The sequence below is a fragment of the Sinocyclocheilus grahami genome, unplaced genomic scaffold (genome assembly GCF_001515645.1).
Source record: "Sinocyclocheilus grahami isolate Dianchi unplaced genomic scaffold, SAMN03320097.WGS_v1.1 scaffold259.1, whole genome shotgun sequence".
NCBI lineage: Eukaryota > Metazoa > Chordata > Actinopteri > Cypriniformes > Cyprinidae > Sinocyclocheilus > Sinocyclocheilus grahami.
In genome coordinates, this window is record NW_015505438.1 from 2,554,238 (window position 1) to 2,578,145 (window position 23,908).

General features: G+C 37.5%; 1 protein-coding gene across 2 annotated transcripts in view; it reads right to left on the minus strand.

The window, feature by feature from the left end:
- The window catches only part of LOC107599011 (breast cancer anti-estrogen resistance protein 3-like), a 67,732-nt gene extending 44,436 nt beyond the window's left edge, over nucleotides 1-23,296 (minus strand). Inside the window, exons 1-2 of one of the 2 annotated variants that reach the window (XM_016290498.1) lie at nucleotides 23,207-23,296; nucleotides 19,843-19,957 (exon numbers count right to left, since the gene is read on the minus strand). In XM_016290498.1, coding sequence (XP_016145984.1) covers nucleotides 19,843-19,957; nucleotides 23,207-23,296 — 205 coding nt within the window. Of the gene's footprint in view, nucleotides 1-11,125; nucleotides 11,346-19,842; nucleotides 19,958-23,206 lie in introns of those variants that run through there. The other variant, XM_016290499.1, reaches the window with a different exon arrangement.
- Between the last annotated feature and the right edge of the window lie 612 nt (nucleotides 23,297-23,908).

A 23,908-nucleotide genomic window follows, 5' to 3' on the forward strand; every position in this document is an offset into this window, starting at 1 on the left:
CCCCCCCCCCCCCCTCAAAAATTCAACATTTCCTCATTCATGTCACTCAGATCCTGTATGCTAATATTCAACTTTTTTTTTTTAACAGCACCGCTGGTGTCCATAAGACGTTGACTTTCATATGTTTATTGAGGGGCTTGAAATGAAAAGAAAACTGTGGGTGTGTGAGTTCAATGACCCAGACGCTGGATGAGTGTGTGTACGTGTTGACCTAATTAAAGAGCGCTGTTAGGGTTATTCGGAGCACACATGCACACAGCAGAGCCGGTGTTGCCGTCACCCTCTTTTGTCTCTTTTGTGATGAGTGAAACTCAATATTGGACCCTGACAGCGCTTCTGTTTAAAGTCTGGCATGATCTCATTCCCATTCCACACGACCATTGGCCCCCAAATGTTCTTTCTCTGCTACATGTAGCTGTGAATTAAGTTCTGGGCTAGCAGCTCATATTGTTTGTGTTTTCTCATAATTTGCAGTGCAGAGTGCATCCCGGGTCCAAAATGAACACTCGCCGAGCTTCAAATGTGACTGAAAATTGGCTTTGGTGAGTAAATAAAACATCTTGATTCATTCAAATAAAATAAGATGCCCAATATAATGATAGACTGTCCCTCCCTCACTGTTTATTTATCTGATGTAAGCAATGTAAGTGAATCAAATTTGTTAGGAATAGATAAAGTGAAATAATGCTCAGAGAGGGGTCTTTGTTTTAACATTATATAACACTTGAACTAAATATGGCACCATTCCTGACATTAAGAGTAACAAATTCACCCACTGTAATGTTTTCATTGTAATATTAACACTTTTGTGAGAGGTTTCACAGACTGTATAGGATTCTGTGAATTAGAACTGCACCCATCATAATCAACAAGGCGTAGGCACAAGCTGAATAAGATTTATTCTGCAGTGTAGACAGCTTAGTTGATTAAAGCGATATAGTAATAATAGGATATAGTTATAATAGGAGTGTTATAATTGTCACGTAGCTTTTTTATAATTTATTTAAAATGTAAATTATTGTTTTGTTATTTGCCACAAGGGCTAATGTTAATTTAGGAAGCATCTTGATTTACTGATGTATAAAAGGACAATAAATTATTTCAGAAACAGAGTTCGTATTTTTAATGTGTAGCCTATATAAAACCTATAGCATACACTCTTAAAAATAAAGGTGCTTCAAAAGGTTCTTCAAGCGATGCCATAGAAGAACCATTTTTGGTTCCAGAAAGAACCATTCAGTCAAAGGTTCTTTAAAGAACCTTTGACTGAATGGTTCTTTCTGGAACCAAAAATGGTTCTTCTATGGCATCGTGAAGCACCTTTATTTTTAAGAGTGTAGATGCCAAAGAAAATATTTTAATGTAAATGTCAAATTTGAAATTAATAATTGTCATAAAAACAAGAGAAAATAACTATGATTTTGTCATAATCATGCATCACTTACTGTGACACAATGACCCGTGTTTGTTGCAAATAAGCAACTTTTTTTTTTTTCCAAAGAGTTAATTTTGGTCCCTTGCACAAGCGTCTGTGGAGAGTGGAAAGACATGGAAACTCCCTGGTAAAGCCCTGGTGGGGTGTTTGAACCTGCAAACTAACCACAGTCACCTCCACCCCACAGATCCACTCATCCATGACCACCAACGTCCTGAATCAGCTTATCATGTGACTGTGCTCATTTAATGTTGTTTTTCAGTTTAATTTTAGATTTAACAAATCCTAAGATAACAGTTGGGCTGGGTGTATAGCTTAGAATCTTTTGTTCTTAAAGGATAAGAAAATATATGCACTTAATCAGCCTACGCCTGTCATACACCTGTAAATCTCTTTTTTATTTGTGTTTATGTAATTCTTTACACATTCTGGGTGTTCTGGTGTATAATGACTAGATCCACACAGCGGGTTTTTAATGGTTTGATCAGGGCACTTTGCAGTGTTATGAAATCCTGCTAGGAATACCTTAGCTGTATATTTATGCACCTGGAGCACCTGTGCGCTGTCCCGGGGCCCCTGAAACATGAGACTCCATTCACTGGTGCTGTTTTCATGTGGTGTGTAATGGCTAGGAGACATTAAAATCCACAGATCAGTGTTACAGAGTTATCATACTGGCTAGTCAGGAATCCCCTGTTGGTTTCAGATTAATTTGTCTCACATGTCTCAGAGTGTGAGGGATAGTCATGCTCATCTGAGAAGGCAGATCTGCACTTCCTGTGTCAGGGGAAGTGAGGGGTCTGGGTCATAATACTCATATACACCAGTGATTTTAGAATGGCAACTGTAACCTTTCTAAAAACAAAAATAGGAACATACGAGTGGAAAAAGCTGGCATGCTTTTTTTAATCAGATTTTAAAGGGGGCAGATCCTCCAGGTCCCTGAAGGAGGCCATTTCAAAAGGTATGATTATAAATATTTCCCTCAATGTACATATTTGACAGGTGATTGTAATTTTAAAGGTATAGGTCACTGAAAAATGCCACATTTTTCAGCATTTACTCATACCCTCATGTCTTTTAAAATCCATCTTACAAATGTTTATTGTAAAGGAAACATAAATTATGACCATTTTAATTTTTGGCCAAATTACTCTAAAACTTTTTCCTTTTTCAAAGAAATGAGGTAGCAAGGCAATCAAATCATATTAATGTGCATTTAAACAGCCAAATAAATTTATTTCAGTGTAATTGGCTCTGGTCATTTTTTTTTCTTGTGAAGAGATGTTTCATTATTAGCCACAAGAGTCTTTAAATTAAATCAATGCTTTTTAATTATACCCATTGTGTAGGATGGATGAACTTGAGTCAGGTACAGTCACAGACAAAGATGAGAAAATCTCCAGTCTTTCTGATTTCTTCAGTGCATTTTTTTACTTTATACTTTTAAATAATTAAGAACCACTGAATGCATTTTTTGTTTACTTTAATTCAGCTACTTTTGCCAAGATTTTTATTGACACGGTTCCCACAGTATAACCTAAGTACAAGTTTTTCTCTGTACAAAATTATATATGGTTATAGTTTAAAAGATATAGCCGAAGAAGCAATGTCTAATATTGTTTAATATATTAATAGCAGCAACACGTATGATGGACACTATAATGTCCCTGTTATTTGTAACTCTTACATAAACTACTCCGTGTAATAGGAATCTGAAACATAAGTGATTTCCCTGCTCTCAGGTCAAAAGGCCACTGTAGGCTAACATGGTGTCTAAGAGCTCTGCATGGTGTAATTTTCAACATTTCAGCATGCAGTGAGGCAGAGAGACAGCTGTCAGCACTGCAGAAATGCAGAAACGAGTCCCCTGTGGCTCTAGATTACATATACTAAACAATTAAACCATTAACTTTCTCTTCCTCCCCAGAGGTCATGAATATGCAAAATGCTCATTAAACGGTTCTTAATGAATGCTTTGCTCTTCTATTTTCTCTTTGGACTCCCTATTGATTATCCAGTTCTCTCTCAAGTGCTTGTTTTATTCTAGACTAACATGCCATCATATGACCTCACTCCAAAGTGTCAATCACAGTAGCCCGTTTTCTGTCTCGCTGTCTCTCAATACTGCAAAGCACAACTGGTTGCTGGCTGACATCATCCTCGATATCAAACACACTTATTTGCCTCGGGCTAATATAATGTCATGTTCGGGAATGTTAAAGTGCCTTTGTTCTCCAGGAAAGCTATTATCATCTTCTTTTTTTTCGACTGGCTTGTACACACTATAAGGATAATTGCCCAAAAAATATTCTGTCATCATTTATTCACATTATTTATTCCGAAATGTTGGAAAAATGAAATTATACTTTTAAATATGAAACCAAACCACCAGTAGGTGGCAGCAAGTCACTGTCTTAATGAGTGAGTCACCGATTCAACCAATTCATTCAAACAGCTAATTCATTCAATAAATAAAGCAAGTGACTGGCCGTTTCTCAATATGCGTTCTTGTCTGTACTTGTGTTCTTGTGGACTTGTGAAACGTCATCAGTCGTCGCCCAAGTACTGTTCCAATTCAAAGTTCATATCTAGCCAAGGACAGTTAAAATCCCCGGATGTATTCTCGCTCCCCCCTTTTTATCAAGGATGCATCCAGAGGTGACTTGTGCGAACTTGAGGCAGCCAGGTATCCCAGAATGCATTTCACACCAACCAGCGAGCGTTAATGGCGGAGGAGAAAACCCACATAATTTTCTAAATATTACTGTTATTGTGTCATGAAGTGCAGTTCTAAGAGTATTTCAGGCAAGAATGTAGTTGTTTAAAACTCAAATCTGCGGTTTATTTATAAAGATAGGCAGCAAGTCACTGTCTTAATGAGTGAGTCACCGATTCAACCAATTCATTCAAACAGCTAATTCATTCAATAAATAAAGCAAGTGACTGGCCGTTTCTCAATATGCGTTCTTGTCTGTACTTGTGTTCTTGTGGACTTGTGAAACGTCATCAGTCGTCGCCCAAGTACTGTTCCAATTCAAAGTTCATATCTAGCCAAGGACAGTTAAAATCCCCGGATGTATTCTCGCTCCCCCCTTTTTATCAAGGATGCATCCAGAGGTGACTTGTGCGAACTTGAGGCAGCCAGGTATCCCAGAATGCATTTCACACCAACCAGCGAGCGTTAATGGCGGAGGAGAAAACCCACATAATTTTCTAAATATTACTGTTATTGTGTCATGAAGTGCAGTTCTAAGAGTATTTCAGGCAAGAATGTAGTTGTTTAAAACTCAAATCTGCGGTTTATTTATAAAGATAGGGCCTATTTGAAAATGTGCTTCACTGATTTCGGAGACATGAGCTGCACACGATCACCGGTCGCTCAGTGCTCATGTATCCGTTGAGAGCAGCCTTACCTCGGGTAGTCCTTCTGACATTTGCTGCTGGCTCTGATGTCTCTGTAGTGGTTAAAAATGAGATCTAATTCATTTTGATTAAATCTAACAGGCAATCTTTAGTCTCATGAATCTATTATTTCTTCCAGGTCATATCGTTTTGACTGAGCACAAAGTTATGTTTGTTGAATTGTTGAAATATTGACTGAATTGTTTGCTTTTGTCTTATTTCCTATTACATAAGTCTCTTATACTTTACAGTTATACTTTTATAATGGCTATTAGTGTTCATTAAAACTGGCATTTAACAAAAAAGGCAGAGTTGTGCTTGTCATATTTCATTTTATTATACATTCAGTGAAGATAATCATATGTGCACATATTACCTAAACCACATAATGTTTTATATTTTTAAAATGAAAACGAAAAGGGTTGTGTTTTATATTTTGAAGAAAACAAAAAGGCAGTGGTGTTTGATATCATTTTGTTTCATTGTAATGCATGTACACATTTTTGTGGCTATTAATATTTTAAATGAAACAGAAAAGAGGTATATTGTATTCCGTTTTAATGTAATGTATGTACGTTCCCCGAACTACATTTTTGAGGCTATTGATATGTTTAAAAGAAAACTAAAAGAGGCAGTGGTGTTTGATATCATATTTCGTCGTATTGTATACATATAGAGTGAAGATAACCGGAGTGGCCAAGGCGAGCTGACTGACGTTATAAAGTACTCTGCTGTTCCATTTGCAGAATTATCGGACTTCTGTCCTCCCGTCCTCGGGAGTTTGCACTTCAGAATCAAACTTGTGACCGAACTTTGCGTACTTGGCATTGAGAAACAGCTACTGTCTTTATTTGTTAAATTTATTTATGTTTATTGAACTACTGTTGTATAAAATCAATGTCACATTTGCAATCGTGCTGGTGCTTGGTCGTGTGATGTTGCTTACCTAAATCACATGTTATATAGAATATTTATCTTCTTTCTACGCAGTATGTTTGTTTCTTTGTGTGTGTTGTTGCGCCTATTAGTTTTGATTTCCAGTCAGACAGGTGCATGAGCCTCAACTGATGCCACCTTGATACTGTCAATACATTATCCGTTATCAGTCACCGTTTACAATGAAAATAAAATCAGAATCGTTCTCACCAAAGTTTCAGTGCTGTCCTAGTTATTGTTTGTTGTTGATGTTTTAATCATGTTACTTGTACGATCGGGCAAGTCAAATTCTCTTTCATTTGCCCCTTCACAAAATCCACTTGTCCCGGACCAGAGTTAATGTTGAGCCCTGTATATGACTTACTTTCTCTTGTGGAACACCAAAAAAAAGAAGTTTATCAGAAGGTCTGTGCTGCTCCTTTTAATGCAAAGAAAATGAATGGGGAGCAGGGGCGTTCAAGCACTGAAAAAAGCATGCTAGAACAAGTCTATATAACTTATATTACGTTTTCTGAATCTATACAGTAGCTTTTATGTGACAAACAGACTAGTTGCTAGTCACTGAAAATCTAGAATTACCGGTTGTAGTCACTGTTCACTTCCATTCTATGGAAATGAGCAGCTTGGAAATGCTATATATATATATATATATGACTCTATTTGTGCACCACAGAAAACAAAAGTTATAAGCATGAATAAATGATGGCAGAATTTTCAATTGTGAGTGAACTATACCTTTAACACTTCAGTATTGTCTTTCACCCCTGTCGAGTTTTTGCTAACAACCTATTGCTTGCTCATTTCAAGTTGTTTTAAAAGGATTATCCTGAGGCAATTATGCAAAGGTATTAAAGGGGTATAGATGTAGGAATTGTACTGGGTACAACAACAATCAAAGTCAAAGTCACACTGTGTTTTTGTCATACTCAAAATGTGCATGCAGTACAAACAGTTTTTAAAGAGCTCTGACTCTCAGAGCAAAAAGGTTAAACACATGAAGGAGGAGAATTCTCTGCGCATTTCAGAACAACAAGATGACTATTCTCACTCTGGCCCTTTCACCGTCCAGCCATCCCCCACAGGAGTTGGTGGGAATCTCGTGAATAATGCGGTTCTCCTTTAATTAATTCAAACCTGCTTTTGGAGCACAAAGACTCGAGAGGAGAGCAAGTGTAGTGTAGGGTTTAAAGAGCTCTTAACACACAGCCATGCATCAACCATGATGGTCTGAAGGAGTGGAGAACACATTCTGAAGTTCTAATAGAACCAACCACTGAATTGTAGAACCACAGTGCATACATAAGTTAAAAGAATGGTGCAGGTTAAATACAAGTTAAGTGTTTGACATCATGTAGATTACTGCAGAAAGTTATGTTTTGTAAAGCTGTGAAGCTGTCTGAATTGTCCTTTTAGTGGTGAGATTATTATAGGGAGATTAACGTCTGGTTATTCTGACGTAATTCCTGTGGTCATGTCCTAGATCACGTCCCTTTCTGGTCTCCCTGCATGAATCATGTGAAAGTTACCAGGTGTAGTGGCTTTAAGTTGTCATGACAGAAGATAAAAAATTGGATTATAATTTTGCACAGACAAGACAAGTACAGCATTTTATCACATCTCTCATGGTAATATGTAAGCCTTGTGGTTGTATGAAGTGACTTAAGAAGCAGTATGTATTTGAAAAAGTTTTAAAGTGCAGGAACTTTTTTGACTTAAAATATTTTCTTGAAGTACCCCCTGAAAGTTAATGTTACAATAATTTAACAACAATCACCTGTTCACGGTTCTCTGATGTTGAACAATGATCACATAACATGCAGGTAAACTAATAAAATAGTTGGATTTTTAGTTTAGTTTAGTTTACTTATTCAGCCAAAGGTAATATTAGTTTAATTTTAGGACCGTTTGGTTGTATTTTAAATTATTGTGAAACTGTATTGGGTCAACAGTTAAATGTCCAATGTAAAATGTACACTCAAAAGTCTGGGGTCAGTAAGGTTTCTTTTAAAGGGATAGTTTACTCCAAAATGAAAATTCTGTCATTAATTACTCACCCCATGTCGTTCCAAACCCGTAAGACCTTTGTTCATCTTCGGAACACAAATTAAAATATTTTTGATGAAATTGGAGAGCTTTCTGACCCTGCATAGACAGCAACGCGACTGCAAAGTTCCTAGACCCAGAAACAAAAATAACGACTTTATTCAACGTTTTGGAGAGTACCACGACGCTGCGCGCTTTACAGTGAACGTAAACGACGCCGATTATGTTCTGGGGAAAGTGTGCATATGCGTCGTGGTACTCTCCAAAATGGCAGAAGAAGGTAACTCGGGGAGAAGAATTGTTAAATAAATAGTTTTTTGTTTTCTTTGTGTACAAAAAGTATTTTCGTAGCTTTGCAAAATTGAAGTTGAGGCACTGATGTCACATGGACTGTTTTACTGATGTCCTTACTACATTTCTGGGTCTGGGAACATTGCAGTTGCATTGCTGTCTATGCAGGGTCAAAAATATCTTAATTTGTGTTCCGAAGATGAATGGAGGTCTTACAGGTTTGGAATGACATGACAGAGGTGAGTAATCAATGACAGAATTTTCATTTTGGGTTGAACTAACCCTTTAAAGAAATTAATATTAAAGGGGTCATATGATGGAGACATGAGGGTCATCTTTTTTTTTAAAGATCATTATTTTGTGTATTTGGTGTAACAGAATATGTTGACATGCTTCAATGTTCAAAAAACACATTATTTTTCAAATACTGTACATTATTGTAGGTTATCTATGCCCCGCCTCTCTCAAACGCTTCGTTTTCTACAAAGTCCCTCCTTCCGACAAGCGCAGTCTGCTCTGATTGGCCAGCTGACCCAGTGCATTGTGAGTGGCCGAACACCGCAAGCACTTGTCGGAAATGTAACGCCCCTTACCATAATCGCGAGCTTCATCTTTCAAAATAAATGTAAAGACAGAGCCCGAAAGGGGAAGAGAGTCTTGTGACAGACACAGTGATGAAGCTGGTATGTGTTTGCAGTACACAAGCCACGGTTAAGACAGCTGACTCCAATGTGATGTGTCTCTCTCTCTCTCTCTCTCTCTCGCGCTCTCTCTCTCCCTCTCTCTCGCTCGCTCGTAAACACACACACACACACACACACACACACGATGCGCAAAACTCCGCATTTGAACAGTCAATAGCAAATACTTAAACTAATAACAAAACAGTAGCTGATTCAGAAGTGCCAGATTGTCATAGCAAAGTCAGAATGACCTCCTCTCCTAGGTTCATGAAACGGTCGTCCATAAAATGCATTGTTGTTCTGTTGTAAGTAATCTTAAAGATTCCTAAATGCATCTACTTTCGGAAGGCCAAATAAAGTGCTTTTGCTTTCGCCTAGAAACACACAGCGTCTCCCTGACATGGCTGTTTCAACACTAACTGCGGTTACTGAAACCACGTCTTCTTTCTTTGCGTGCACATTTGGGCGGCATTATGCTAATATTTCCACATAGTGAGGTAGATATGTGGGGGCGTGTTAGAACGAGCCGTTTTAGGGGGGTGTGGCAGAGTCTTAACTTTGATAAAGAATATCTCTTTGGTTTTGAGACTTTAGTCTTTGCAACTTCAGGGATCTTATCTATGCACAATCAGCTTGTAACACTCCAAAGAGAAAGGACAACTTGAAATCGCATCATATGACCCCTTTAAGCAGAACAGCAGTCTTAAACATTGATAGCAAGAAATGTTAAATGAGAACCAAATCAGCATTAAAATGATTTCTCACAATTTCACAATATTACTGTTTTTACTGTATTTGTCATCATCATTATCAAAAAATAAAAAATCTTACTAACACCAAACTTTTCAACGGTAGTACTGTAGGTCTTGAAGCAAAAGCAGTTAAGACCATTGGTCTACATTTTGTAGAGTGAGAATTCTAGTACTTCCTCTATGACATCACTGTGTTTGTCTCATTGATTGAGGGTCCCATTGTCACTGACAATAGCAGTAAAGCAACAGGAGACAAAACAACCAAGAATGCACCATAGTTCTCCCACTGGACCACTCAGCTGCACACAGAGAGAGGAACATATGGGCAACAATACATCAACATCTCTCCTCCGCCCCCCATGACAGACACAACACTTTCTGCTTCAACTCGGACTCCTGTACCAGTAGTCAACAGCCACAAATCAGGCCTGAGCAGTTCATTACGCAGTCCTGCTATCAGAATAGGAAGTATGGAAATACATACAGACTTGTGAACACACCACACACCCATTCACTGAAGGCATGTAGCCAGCAGTCGCATCCGTCTCTCTCAGTTCTACGTGCTAAAAGTAGATCCTTTAAGATCTTCCAGTCCAATCACATGCAACACGGCTGCTCCCTAATTACTGTAATGAGCATGTTGAGCGGAAAACAGCACAAACAAACAAACACCAAGAGCAACGATGGGAGGACAGAATGAGGCCAAAACAAAAAGGGTCCCGCTTCCTCTGCTGGATATTTTAGAAGTTATTAAGCATGTTTACATGGACAATCTTACACTGATATGCTTAATAAGATGACAAGATTTTAAGTTAATCAACTACTAAATTTCTGCATTTCTATGTACTTATTCAATATGTGCATATCTGTGTACATTTTGACATTAAGAAGAAAGAAACCAGTTTTTATATGTAAACATGATTTTGTTTTTAAAAATGAGCTGTTTTTGGTATAATAGTGTTTTGTTGTACAGGTAAACACACTCATTGATCGTTGTTCTTGTTATACATTCATATTCATAGCTTTCACTTGTACAGACTACTATAGTCACACAATACAGCAATTTCTAATGGACCGTTCTTTTGTTGAGCAGGAAGGGGTGCGAGGAGATGTCAAGCGCCAAACCCCCTGTTACCCATCAACGATGTGACCCGCAGTGCAATATTCAATATGAGAGTCGACTAGTGAGATTTGTGACATAATCACAAATTTATTAAACTCCTCAGCAGTGACTACCACTTTTTTTCCACACGAACAACTCAAAAGACAACAGATACTGCTGCTGCTGTGAGACTTTATTATACACACACACACACACACACACACACACACATACACACACACACTACCCCTCTTAACAACAGCTCCTGTCAGCTACTGAATGTTACACACAAAGTGTCACAGTTCGCAAGCTTAGACAATCATATTTAGCTTTATTTGTTCAAAAAGCCAAAATTATACTTAAAAACTACATATATGTATAAATGTATGTAGTTATGATAGATAGATAGATGCATACATACAAAATTAGAGTAAACTTTAATAACTGTACCACAACCATTTGTATTTTTTTCCCTTACCCGGCTAAAGGTTGTAGCTTCTCCAAGTATGCAAATTCTGAAATATTCTCCGTGTGCAGTCTGTTAGTAAGAGTTTCTCAGTTCCACAGCAAGCATAGCGACCTAGTGCACAGATTCACACTGACGGACAACAAGCTGAGCGTGAACGACAATCCTGTTATGTTGCCACTGACCTCCCACTATGAGCTGTGCCGGTGTTTCCCAAGCAGTCTTACAATCTCCTCCAAGTCCCTCTCTCCCCTGCTCACTCTCTCTCCTTAGTTCAGCCCCCAAGGGAGTGATTTAGATTTCCCAGACACACCCTCTCCAATGGGCAGAACTTGTGGAGTCATCTCACAACTGACTAGTCGGCCCCTGCCCCCAGCAGCTCTCTCCTATGTCATGTGTCCAGTCCAAACATTACTGGCCCTTCTTTGTTCAATTTAACTTTTTGGACAAGTATTACAAGTTTCTGTTGCATGTCAAATGAATACTGAAGATATCAATGTTAAAACCTAAAATAGTCTAAAAATAGACTCCTCTCATATTTTACACCTTATATGGTCAACAATAATTTATTTATCTGTCAACCAATGCTATTTCAGAAAAGGCTAATCAGAATGGCTAAATGTTTTATTTTTCTGTTGTCTGTGAGGAACAGAATTTCCCGTCTCTTTGTCCTCGGATTCCTCTTCATTGTCAGTGGGACGATAACAAACGACAGAGGCAGAGTTCCTTCCCGAATGATTCAGGCAGAGAGATGGGGTGCAGTGTGATCTGACTAAAGGCTGATGAGAGTGCGGTGATCATGCAGGTTTGTTTTGTCATTCAGTTACTGTCTGTATGTTGTGCAAACCATTGTGCAAACATCCAGAACCAAAGCTATCCATTTGAATACATTTCTAGTATTGTAGGGTTGCATATAAATTCCAAAAGTGCCTAAGCACTAGTGCCACAACAATGAATTCACTACAACAAAGTGTGTGCACTAGAAACACTGAAAAGGATACATCTGGATTGAAATAGGCCTCCTTAAGTTACAGCACACCTGCCTAGAGTACCATTTGTCAAGTGTCAAAACCAGACATTGTCCTGAAAATAGAGATATATATCTGTCAAAGGCACCACTCAAAGCAATTATCAATCTTCAGCTCCATGCAATTAAACATGCACAATGTGAAATTGAGCGTTTATTATCTGACATGGGCAATAGATCACTAAAAAGGAAGAGTTATGGTGAATCTGTCAACATGTCGGGTTTGTTCAGCCCTTGAGTTCTCAAGTAATGTAGTATAGACCCAACCAAAGATAACAATATTCATAACGAATGATAAGTCTGGCAAAACAGCTTCACATAAAGTAACACTCTAAATTCTAATTGCACATCAACAACAGTAACAGTTTCAACTTTTTAACTTGCTTTAATAACAAGGTCTTCTTTGCCTTGACTTGTATTTTCTCATTATTCCATGTTTTTTTGTTACTTACGTATACTGTAAATAACATAAAGCAGTCCTGCCTGCTGATTGAGATGTCAATATCTCTACTGTGGTATAAACAGTATTGCACAATCTCTAGTGCTTGACACATTTCTACCATTTCATGGAATTTACCGTCATGCCATAATGCCACTGATTGAGAGCAGACATTCTTTACTTTAATCTGATGGTCTCATCACCTTAGGCACTTTGACGTGGAGTCAGACTGCCTGACTGGACCTATACAGCCTCCAGCTGAGCAGTTTTGACTGGAGGAGGACTGGATTCAGTAATTTGACTAGTAGCTCATAATTCAAACAGTTTATAGAAGACACAATTACAGACAAATGAGAACACCTCAAGCATAATGGTTTGTTTGTAATGGTGTGTCTGATGTATTCTGACCTCAATGGTAACAATATTAGCTTTTTTAAAGCAATGATAAAGTTGCCATGAAATAAATTTTCATGATATATTTTTTGATACACTTTAATATTGTTATCGATTCATTGGTGAAAATTATTTTAAAGGTAAAAAAGAAATCATCACATTTTCCTACATTTCTCTGAAACTCTTTAGGTGACATGAATTAGGAAAATTATAAAAATTAAAATAAAATTACATCTTGAATTATTCAGTTTTTTTGTTTGTTTTGTTTTTTTTAGAAAAGTGTCCTTATTGCAATGTAATTTTTGCAGTTGTTTTCCTTATAAATTTGTTGCATCAGTATTAAGTTGCAGTTCCTAATAAAGTTACCAGTAAACTGACAAATTGCAATTTTTACTTCGATTTGGACCTTGGTGAGCAATTTTGAAAGCAATTTTGTATTGAACTATTTTATGTATTTATGTGTTTCCATACAGGAACAGAAAAACGTATTGGAATGGAATGCATCAATATGAGCAAAGTCTGTGTCTCACAAACAGTCACAGAAAGTGTCCCTTAGAAGGGATATAGAGCTCATCTATTTCTGCCTCTCTCTCCTTCTACTGGTTCCACCCAAGGCTGAGAGTAAGAGCAGTTATCAAAGTATGAAATGTAATTTTGCCCCATTCCACAACAATGTAATCATCAAGGCAATGTTTTCAACAGGAAAATAAGAATTTTCTTCTCATGAGTGATTTTCAGAATCATAAAATCGTGGACTGTAAATGATGGGATAATCATAATTTCTTCGCTGACTTTTACAAATTTTACCAACTGAAATCAGATTTTAAAAGTCTTTACAAAATGATTACTTGTGCAAGCATAATTCCTTTGTGTACCATGGGAGAATAATTAAAAAAGCCTTATTAAACTGTGTTATTGGATAAAACCATGTTAAAATGTTAGCAATAACTTGCCTCAGTCTTGCCAGCTTTACCTTATGCCCTGTGCCTCAGATAAACGTGATGTGGAATCTGCTTGTCATGACTGGTATTTTCCAACACTGGCAAATAGCTTCTCAGCAGTGAGCACCACTACATCTGACCTGTCGGTTTACAGTCTAGCTGTCATCAGATGGAGTTTAGCTGCCACTTATACATGGTCAAGCACAGTCATATTGATGGACTAAGTGGCCACTGGTGACTGGTTGTCTGATTCCAGCCCCACATTCTTCCTTATATAAGTGTAACTCTATTCCAGGTCCCTGGATAAATATGGCTAGTGAAAGTAAAAGGATCTTTACTAGGAAGGAGAATTGATATAGACTGTATTCAGAGTAGACAACATATTTCATATTCAAATTCATATGTTAAAGGGTTAGTTCACCCAAAAATGAAAATTCTGTCATTAATTACTCTCCCTCGTGTTGTTCCAAACCCGTAAGACAATCTTCGGAACACAATTTAAGATATTTTTGATGAAATCTGAGGGCTCTCTGATCCTCCCATAGACAGCAAGGTAACTACCACGTTCAAGGTCCAGAAAAGAACCAATATGATCGACAAAGTAGTCCGTGTGACATCAGTGGTTCAACTGTAAAGTTACGAAGCTACGAGAATACTTTTTTGCGCAAAGAAAACAAAAATAACGACTTTATTCCACATTTTCGTCTCTACTGCGTCACTTTAAACGCGCGTTCACGACAGTACCACATGCTCGAGCAATACCACATTGCGCAAAAAAGTATTCTCGTAGTTTCGTAACTTTACAGTTGAACCACTGATGTCACACGGACTACTTTGTCGATCATCTTGGTACTTTTCTGGACCTTGAATGTGGTAGTTACCTTGCTGTCTATGGGAGGATCAGAGAGCCCTCATATTTTATCAAAAATATCTTAAATTGTGTTCCGAAAATGAACGAGGGTCTTACGGGTTTCGATCAACCACGAGGGTGAGTAATTAATGACAGAATTTTCATTTTTGGGTGAACTAACCCGTTAAGCTCACATCTAATTTTCACAACTTTCTGGAGATTTTGTCAACAGGAAATTTATTAAAATATATTCTTCTATATTTTATTGGTGGAATGATTGAAATCTCATTTAAAAAGGTAGACTCAACCCATTTTACTTCCATGTGATGTATTTCAGAGTTTTATAAATATACATTTTATATAATTATAATTTTATACATCAGGATTGTAAAAAGTGATTTCTATATGACAGGTGGTTAAAACAGAAAAGCTAAAAAAATAAGAGGGCTTGATGATTTCAGCCAAACAAGGAACGCTTCATCAGAGGTGGAGCAAGTTTTGATTATACATAATCCAAAGACATTTTTAACATCTTTTTTTTTCTTTAGACTAATGTGCATTGATGAATCATTCACATTAAGACCAGGAACATGCATGAACAAAGTAAAAAAAAAGTCATTTTTGATTTCTTGAAATCCTCAGATGATTTTTTTTTTTCCATTAATGCATTTTGTGTTTTTGGAATAAATAAAATGTGGCATCTGCTCTGAGTCGAGTCTTTTGAGCATGTTGTCGAACTTGGCAAAATGCCAACAAATCCCTCCTCCCAAGCATTTAAACGTTGCTCAGAAGAGTAATGGACACTTTCTACAGGTGACATTTGTCTAGCAGACAAGAGAGCTTAATGCAGGTATCTGAAAAGCTTTTTAACAGAGCAGCAGCAATGATTACTTTGTGCACCAGTATCATCCGTCATGAAGGATATATTTTGGACATGTATTAAATTTCAAAACAGAGGTATTTTTAAGAGGGGCCCAGCTGTTCATTCTGGCTGGGAAATGTGTTTATGTTTATGAAATGCTGGCACAGAGCTGAATGTGACTGAGGGGTGAGGGAGTTGATGCCAGCTCTACTCTCACACCCAGTATGAGCGCAAGGACAGGGAAGAGTTTTCCCACAAAACGCCCAAGAAACGCCCAGAATATATCCAAGAGACACCCTGGGCTTTCATCTAACTGTGATGAGTTTTCTCACGTTTTCTCACAAGGCTCAGCCCTGGCTCTCAAAATATTTAGAATTATGCTGCTTTTTCTAATGCTTATGCTGGATTAGGTTTTACAAAGCACCCAAAGTGCTTAATGAAAGAACTGCATAATTGGGATTTAATTTGAGCGTATATCTACTCTGTAATTCAACCATTTTCATGCTTAGTCGTAATCATAGTTTCTGCAACAACAAGACATATATTGGATAATAAATAAAATAATAATAAACAAAATTATGAAACCCACATAGAAGGATGCATTGCTGACCTTGGAGGTTATGTAGCTCAGAACTGCTTATGTATGGAATTTTATATACTGTATGGTGGCATCCCTTTGAACGAATCTGCAATCTGCACTGAGAGCAGGGAAGGCAGTGAGCCAACCACCCATTTAATAGCATGCTTCATTTAATGGCATACTCCAGCCCTTCTACACAAGAGCAGCCTGTCATCATTGCACATCACTGCAAAAACTGCTACAAATACATGTGAGTGAATACTGTGTCTACGCATTGACACACTTTTCAACTACACAAAAAGCACCAAATAAAATAAAGTAGTGCCTGAAGCTAAATTACTACTGGAATAAAGAAAAAATAATAATTTACTCACTCTCAAGTCATGTCAAACCTGTACGTTTCTCTTTCTTCTATGAAACACTAAAGAGATGTTATGCAGAATATAGACTCTGTTCTTTCTCATACAACGAAAACAGTGATTGTCAAGCTCCAAAAAAGTACAGTGCATATATGTACCATAAAGTAGTCCATATGCAAGACAATCATGTGGCTTTAGAAGTCGCACAGACCACTTTTTTTCTGCTAAACATATTCTTTTTGCTTACAGATGATATAGGTTTGGAACAACATTAGGGTGAGTAAACAAACGACAGACGTTTCATTTTGGGGTGAACTGTTCACTTTAGCAGGTTGGAATGCTTGGAAGATTGATTTCAAATAACTATAAAAGTGAAAGAGTAAGAAAAAACTTTGAAGGACATAAAAGAGTAAATTGGTTGTTAATGGAAATAATAGTGTTTCAATAAATATATGCGTTTTTTCAGTATAAGATTTAAAAACACAGCTGTTAAAATAATATTGCCAGCTGTCCTGGAGAAAGCCATCTTTTCTTATGAAACTAGCAAGATCTTTTTCACAGGGCTGGTGGTCTATGAAATTGTATGTGTAACATACAGGGACAGGATGTGAGGACTCCAGGAGTTGAATGGAGGCGCTACTAGAATGGGCTGTTATAGGTGTCGAACCTGGTTTAATCAGACCACCTATTGAGTCCTCAAACAGCCAAAACATTTCAAGGGAAACAATAGTTATTGTCCTCAAGCACAGGACCAGTAGAGACCAGATGTCTTTTAACCACTGACAGTACGTTTTCAGACTGCTTAAAGCTTTTGCTTATGCTGTAACCCTTTGTAAGTTTGTGTTACAGACTACTTGATTTGTAATATTAAATAACCCAAGCATTTGTTCAAAAGCTGTTCAGCACTATTCCTATTGGTTACAAAACATAAAAACCATTTTATTTGCAAATTCGCTGATCCAAGACATTTAATTCAACAGCCTATTTTCTAAAGTGTCAGAGTCTCTATAGCAATGGAGTCGAGGCAGTATGTTATGCCTGGGAAATGAGCCTTGGCCTGTCAGCCCACTGTTTGTATGTGTGTGTCTTGACATGCTTTTCATGGACTTAATTACATACAGTGGAGGGGTGCCCCCACAGCAATGCTGACTGCCGAGATTGCGGGATGGGTGAAAGAGTTTATAATCACCTGGCATCTCCTGCACACAGCAATGTGTGTCTGCTCCTCCTCTATATAGACACGCGTCTGTGTGTCTGTTTGACTGAAGGGTAGGGGTGGCAGTGTTGCCAAATTTTGCTAAAAATAAAAAACTAGCCCAGAAAAAGTGACCTGCCTCACTAAAATAAGCAGCAAGTCAGTTTTTGTGCTCTTGGTGATGGGTGGTTGGTGGTAATAGTTTAAGGAGAATTCTTTCAACGAAAGAAATTGCTTTCGTTGATTTTATGTAATATAGAAAAAAACTTTCTCTTTTTGCATCTTAATTTTTTTTTTACATATTTTATTTTTAAAAATTCTGTACTTTTACAAAAAAATGTTTTATACATTCAACTGGCCATTTAGATTAATTTGGCAAAAGGTTTTTTTTTCTTGTAAACTATGGCGATTAATGATAAAATGTAAAGCGTGGCTTGATTATCAAATGGACATTTTTTTCATGATGGTTTTCAGACATACTTTATTGCACTGTGGGGCAAGCACTATCAAATACGTGACTGTATTTTGTAAATAAACCCCATTACACAACCCGCAACTGCCCATATTTATAAGAAACTTTATTAAATCTATGACAATGTCAAAGAAGTCATTTTTATAAGACGCAATTATTACTTAAAAAAATCCATGTTGTTTCAAAGTAGCTATAAATGTTAAATGTTAGTAAGGCCATGTTTAAACTGTAAGGATAACGATTAGTTTAGTTTTTCAAATCAATGCTAAAATAAGCAGACATGGCAACTCTGAGGGGTGGATAGTCTGATGTTAGGATGTCTTTGTGTGTGAGTGTGCGGAAGCAAGTCCATTCATGACTCACTATCAGTGTTGACAGTAAATGCTTCTTATGTTTCTTAGTGTTCTCTGATGAGCCGTTATCTCCATAATTTCAGCACGCTGATTAGATACGTATCACTTTCGAGGCTTCGAGATGACTCCTTGAAGATCTTGAGGATAGCATAATTATGTTTGTCTCAGATTAAAACTTTTCCACGAAGCTGACCTGGCATCGAGTTTATAGACACTACCGTTACACACACACACAAACAATACTCCACGGGGAGATCTATCCCACACTCCAATGCTTAGTTTTGTGAGCTAATCCCTGTTGATTTGACCCCATATGCATGTGTCCCAGTGCCTGCAGCCTGAACTGCTCTCCCACCCTACCTTGCTGTGATTAACGAAGCTCTTCAGTGTCGGGCTCTATGCATGGACAGACACGGTCACAGGCTGTCCAGTAGAAGCAGGGCTATGGAGCAGCAGACTCAGCCCAGCCAGAGAAAACATCCACAAAGAGATAAGCTCCTGCTTCTTTGTTTATGAGGAGGTGTGTGCATGGAGAGAGATACTTTAATTGCTGGTTTAGTCCTTGAGTTTAATGATTCTGTTACACCTTTTGTATTTTAAAAAGCCCTTAAATATAGCAGAGGGCAAGTCAGTTCAGTCAGTAGCCACCCCTTGAGCAGCTATCGTCTATGCTGGAAATAGGCATACAAGTGAAGCTTGTACCTACTCTACCACTGAAAAGTTGAGGGTTGTTAAGATTTGAATTTTCATTATTATTATTTACTTTTTTTTTTAAAGAAAATATTACTTTTATTCAGCAAAGACATATTAAACTGATCAAAAGTGACAAAAAATACATTGTCACTAAATATTTTTATTTAAAAAAAATGCAGTTCTTTTGAACTTTCTATTGATCAACAAATACTGAAAAAAATATGTTAGAGTTTCCACAAAAATATTAAGAACGAAGCACAACTGTTTTCAACATAATAAATAAAACATGCTTCCTGAGCACCAAATTAGCATATTAGATTGCTGAAGGATCATGTGACACTGATGACTAGAGTTACATTTAGAGAGTACATTTATTTTAAATTCTAAAAACAGTTATTTTCATTTCTAACACTATTCCACAATATTACAGTTTTTACTGTATGTTTGATTAAATAAATTTAGCCTTAGTGAGCATAAGAGACTTCTTTCAAAAACATAAAAAAATCGTACTAACCCCAAACTTGTAAACGGTAGTGTCCTTGAGTGGGAAAAGACCGGGACTAACCTCTTTTTGTTTCACGCTCTCGCAGCACTTGGATACTGGAGAGAATGTGGATGCGATGGAGACGACTTTGGACCCCCATACCCAACAGATCCATCTCTGTAAGGTGCAACAAGTCCTAAAGAGAGACAAAAACACAGAGTTGAAGTGATTTAAATGTGTGGTGAGGATGACAAGGGCTCGAACTAATGACCATCTATCATTCACACACAAAAACAAACATCAGAAAAGTGTACGGTTTAAGCTAGCGGTGTGTCATTACGGCCCGTGCTTCGCCACTCCTCAAAGTCAGGCCTTGTGTGGCTTTCAAAACAATACATTCCTTTTGCTTCTGACACAACAAAAATGCACGGCTATAGTTTAAGACGGCATCTCTGCTTTCATTGTTCCTGGCAGGACAAAACAAGAGCTGTTTAATTGAAGGTTATGTGCTATTTTCTGCTGTTTAGTATTTACAGTGCACATGCCAAAGCATTCCTTCCAAAATAAACAGTAACAAACATGTGCTGTCACAGCATATTGGGTTATTTGGGACTGCCCATATTTTGTCATATTTGGTAAACTCAGATTTTTGTGGCTGCATTCCAATTTACATACTATCCATCCTAAATATGCAAGATTTGAATTTGTTTGTCTTGAAGTTAGCTATTTCTGTGGATTGCATCCATAAGAATGTATCCTTTCATGGTAATGACAAAGATATCGGAACACAGGAAAACATAAATTATGTAGAAACAATTTTCACTCACAAATTGCTAGTAAATACTCCAATTATAATGTTGTAATGCCTGAATATACTTACTATAGCATTTAAAATGACCAATTAAAGTTTAAGTATATTATTTTTAATAAAGAAAAAAGAGAAAAAATGTAATTTATAATGTCCTGGTAATCTTGCTGTTCATTCTCATTATTCAAAGGCCTTTACCAAGTCATTCGTTAAGCGTAGCTATAAGGATCCGTGTGAAATCTGTTGTGCTGAATTGGTGCAGCGAGGTGAAGCAGTGTTGATCTAACTTTGGAGAAACAGATGCATGCTGCATTGCTCTCTTTGTGTGTTCTATCTCATCTGAATGGATTCTACCCAGAATTTCCTACATCAGCAGCAAGTACTCTTTCCCACTGCCATGTCTCTGTTTTTACAGGCTAGTTTGGGAAAGCAGAAAGAGGGTGGTGGAAAGGGACGGACAGAGCGGCAGACACAAAGAAAGTCAGTGAAAGACATAAGGCCAGAGTGTGGGAAGAGATGGAAAACGAGGGGATAACATGCTGGTAAGGGCCCATTGTTCATCTGCCTTCAACCCACAGCTAAAACCCACAGCTGAATCTAACAAGCCATGACAAATCCTCTGCAACCTCAACTCTTTATTTACCATGTGTGGTCTCATATCAATCTCTCATGCTGAGATTTCAAAAACATGTCACTAAGCATGCAACTATTCAGACACCTCACCTTGAGTGAGCAGGTAGATATAAGAGATGTGCTACTTTGTTGTTGTTTTGGCAGAAGGTTTGTAGATCTTAAGCCATTGTCCTATTAGTTGGGTGATTTGCGTGCATGTGTGTGCACCCACAGATACTCATGAAAGACTCATAATCTAAGCATTACTAGTTGCTCTTATAAAAACTTCCATGGTACAGTGATGATATCAGATGACAAAACTATGGTACTTTGATATGATAATAGTGATGATGATGGTACTAAATGTAGGTTTGTGCACTCAGAATTTAACTGACAGTGCTTTTGAAATTCTAATAAAATTCCTGAATTTTAATAAACAGGATTTTGAATTGAAATTTAAAACTGAATTTATGGAAGATATATAAATGTGTGTGTTTGTGTGTAAGTCAAACATATTAGTCACTCAAATCAGTTATAAAATAAAGGGAAAACACCTCTTTCGTCACTGGTTAAAGTGGTAATTCATACTTAATAGCTGTTTTATTGGTGCTGTTTTTCATCCAGGCTTTACCCTGCACTCCATTAGTGAGTTGGAATCACTGAAATACGATTCACCGTTAATGTGCATTGCACAGAGTAATCAGTGAGCCTATAATGGACATGTACTATAGTCGTCTCAGAGTGTACACTGATGTTGTTTTTGATCCACTGTTCATTTCTTTCTTGGCAGTTGAGTGTCTTTTTTTTGTAGTATTTATGTTCTTGCAAAAGAACAGAAGGGAGCTGGTTAAATTGTAAAGTGGATAATTGTGTTGAAGACAGTGACTTATACATCTTGTTATTTGTGGAGCATACAATGAATTATTTCAGAGCAACTGGACTTCTTTATAGGGCACTGAAAATGAGCCACCTGGGGCTCATGTTGTGGGTGACAGGTGGTGAACAAAATTTTTCCATTACATACAACTATCATGGTTCTGACTAGAATGAAAATGAAAATTATGTTTTGAGGTGCAAATGCATTAAATGCGGGATCGGGTGTCCGATCCCGCTCCTGAAGGGACACCTTCCTGCAGCGTTCATCTGCAACCTGTTTCATCACAGCTAACGGGAAGTTTTTCTTGATTAGCTGGTTCAGGTGTGTTTAATTATGTATGGAGCTAAACTCCGCAGGAAGGTGGTTCTCAAGGAAATACATTGGACAACCCTGTACTAATGTAAATGGAATGCCCAAAAATGACTCTGAAATGGAGTATTAGGAGTATTATACTATGTTGGACATAAACCTTTAAAAAAACTCTCACTCTCCTCCTGAGTATTTAAAAAGTTACAGCAGGAAGTGAACATAAACAGTAAAGTACAGTATGCAATGGCCTTTAAGTGTAAGGCCTGACATTGTTTAAAACCATGCAATTAAGCAGTTCTGTCAAATATTTCTTTGTAAATGTAGAGTGAAGTTTAAAATTTAGGATTATTTGTGTGGTTAAAGTATTTTGTTGGCAGTAGCTTTAGAAGTGAGGTTTAGCACTATAGTCAGAATCAAGCATGCATACTGGTATCTGTAAGCCAAGGAAATACTTTCAGAATCTCTATTTTACTGCTGTTCCTGGATGCACTTACATTCCAGGTGAAGTGTGCTGCCAAGAGTGTATGGCTGAAAATACAGATGTCAGATCAGCTGGTCTAAATTCAGTGAGATGCTTTGAACGGAATCTCAGCGTGCTTTCCGAGTTCAACCACAGAGTTTAGATTTCACCTTTCTGTAATGTTTGCTGCTTTTCAAAGCTCACTTTGACTGACAGCTCTATAAGTTGTTTATGATTATAATAAAGACAAGCTCACAGGCAGTCATGCAATTTCAAATAACTGTGTTTGAATAATTGTATGGTACAGTGTGCAGTATGCAGCTCTGTGTGTTTAAGCATGTGCATGTATGTCTAAACTCACAGTGTGTGCTGACTTTACCTCCACTCCATCATATTCTTCATCGAATAGCGTGCAGTACTGAGGTAGCCCCAGCTGACTTAGCCATTTCGAGATGGACATGTGCTTCATAATGGAAATTTATCCAAATGTTGCCTCAAAAATCCCTCCGTATGGAAGGCTGGAAGAAAAGCAAAGCATTATTTGCATTAATATTGTGATTTACTGAATACTGTTTTCAAATAGACCAGAGATACATTTTTGATCATGTCCCACTGGTCCAAACCACTTTAGGTTCGTTCCTTATATAGCATGATGAGTTATCTGACACATGACATTTGAGTCATTATTGAGCCTTTCCTTCAGACACAAATAAAACAAATTGTACAGAATCATCTGCCCTCAGATTTGACAGCTCATCCTGGAAGCTAAAAAATATTACAGGGGTTGCAACATTCTGGCTGCACATGATTCTTTCTCAGTGAACCCTGGGGGTCCGCAAAAAGAAAGTACATGGTACTTGAGTGGGTGAGCAAAGCAGTGCTAAGAAATCTAATAAGCAGTTTGAACGGTTTCATTATTATAAGAAGTGATTCACAGTGCATTTTTGTGCATGAGTGTGTGCATGTGTGATGGGTGGAGCGTATGTGCATAAATGCATATGTGCAATTTGGATGTGTGCTTGCATGACTCTGGATATCCTCCCTCTTACTGACTGTGAAACCGCACTATGGATTTATGGTG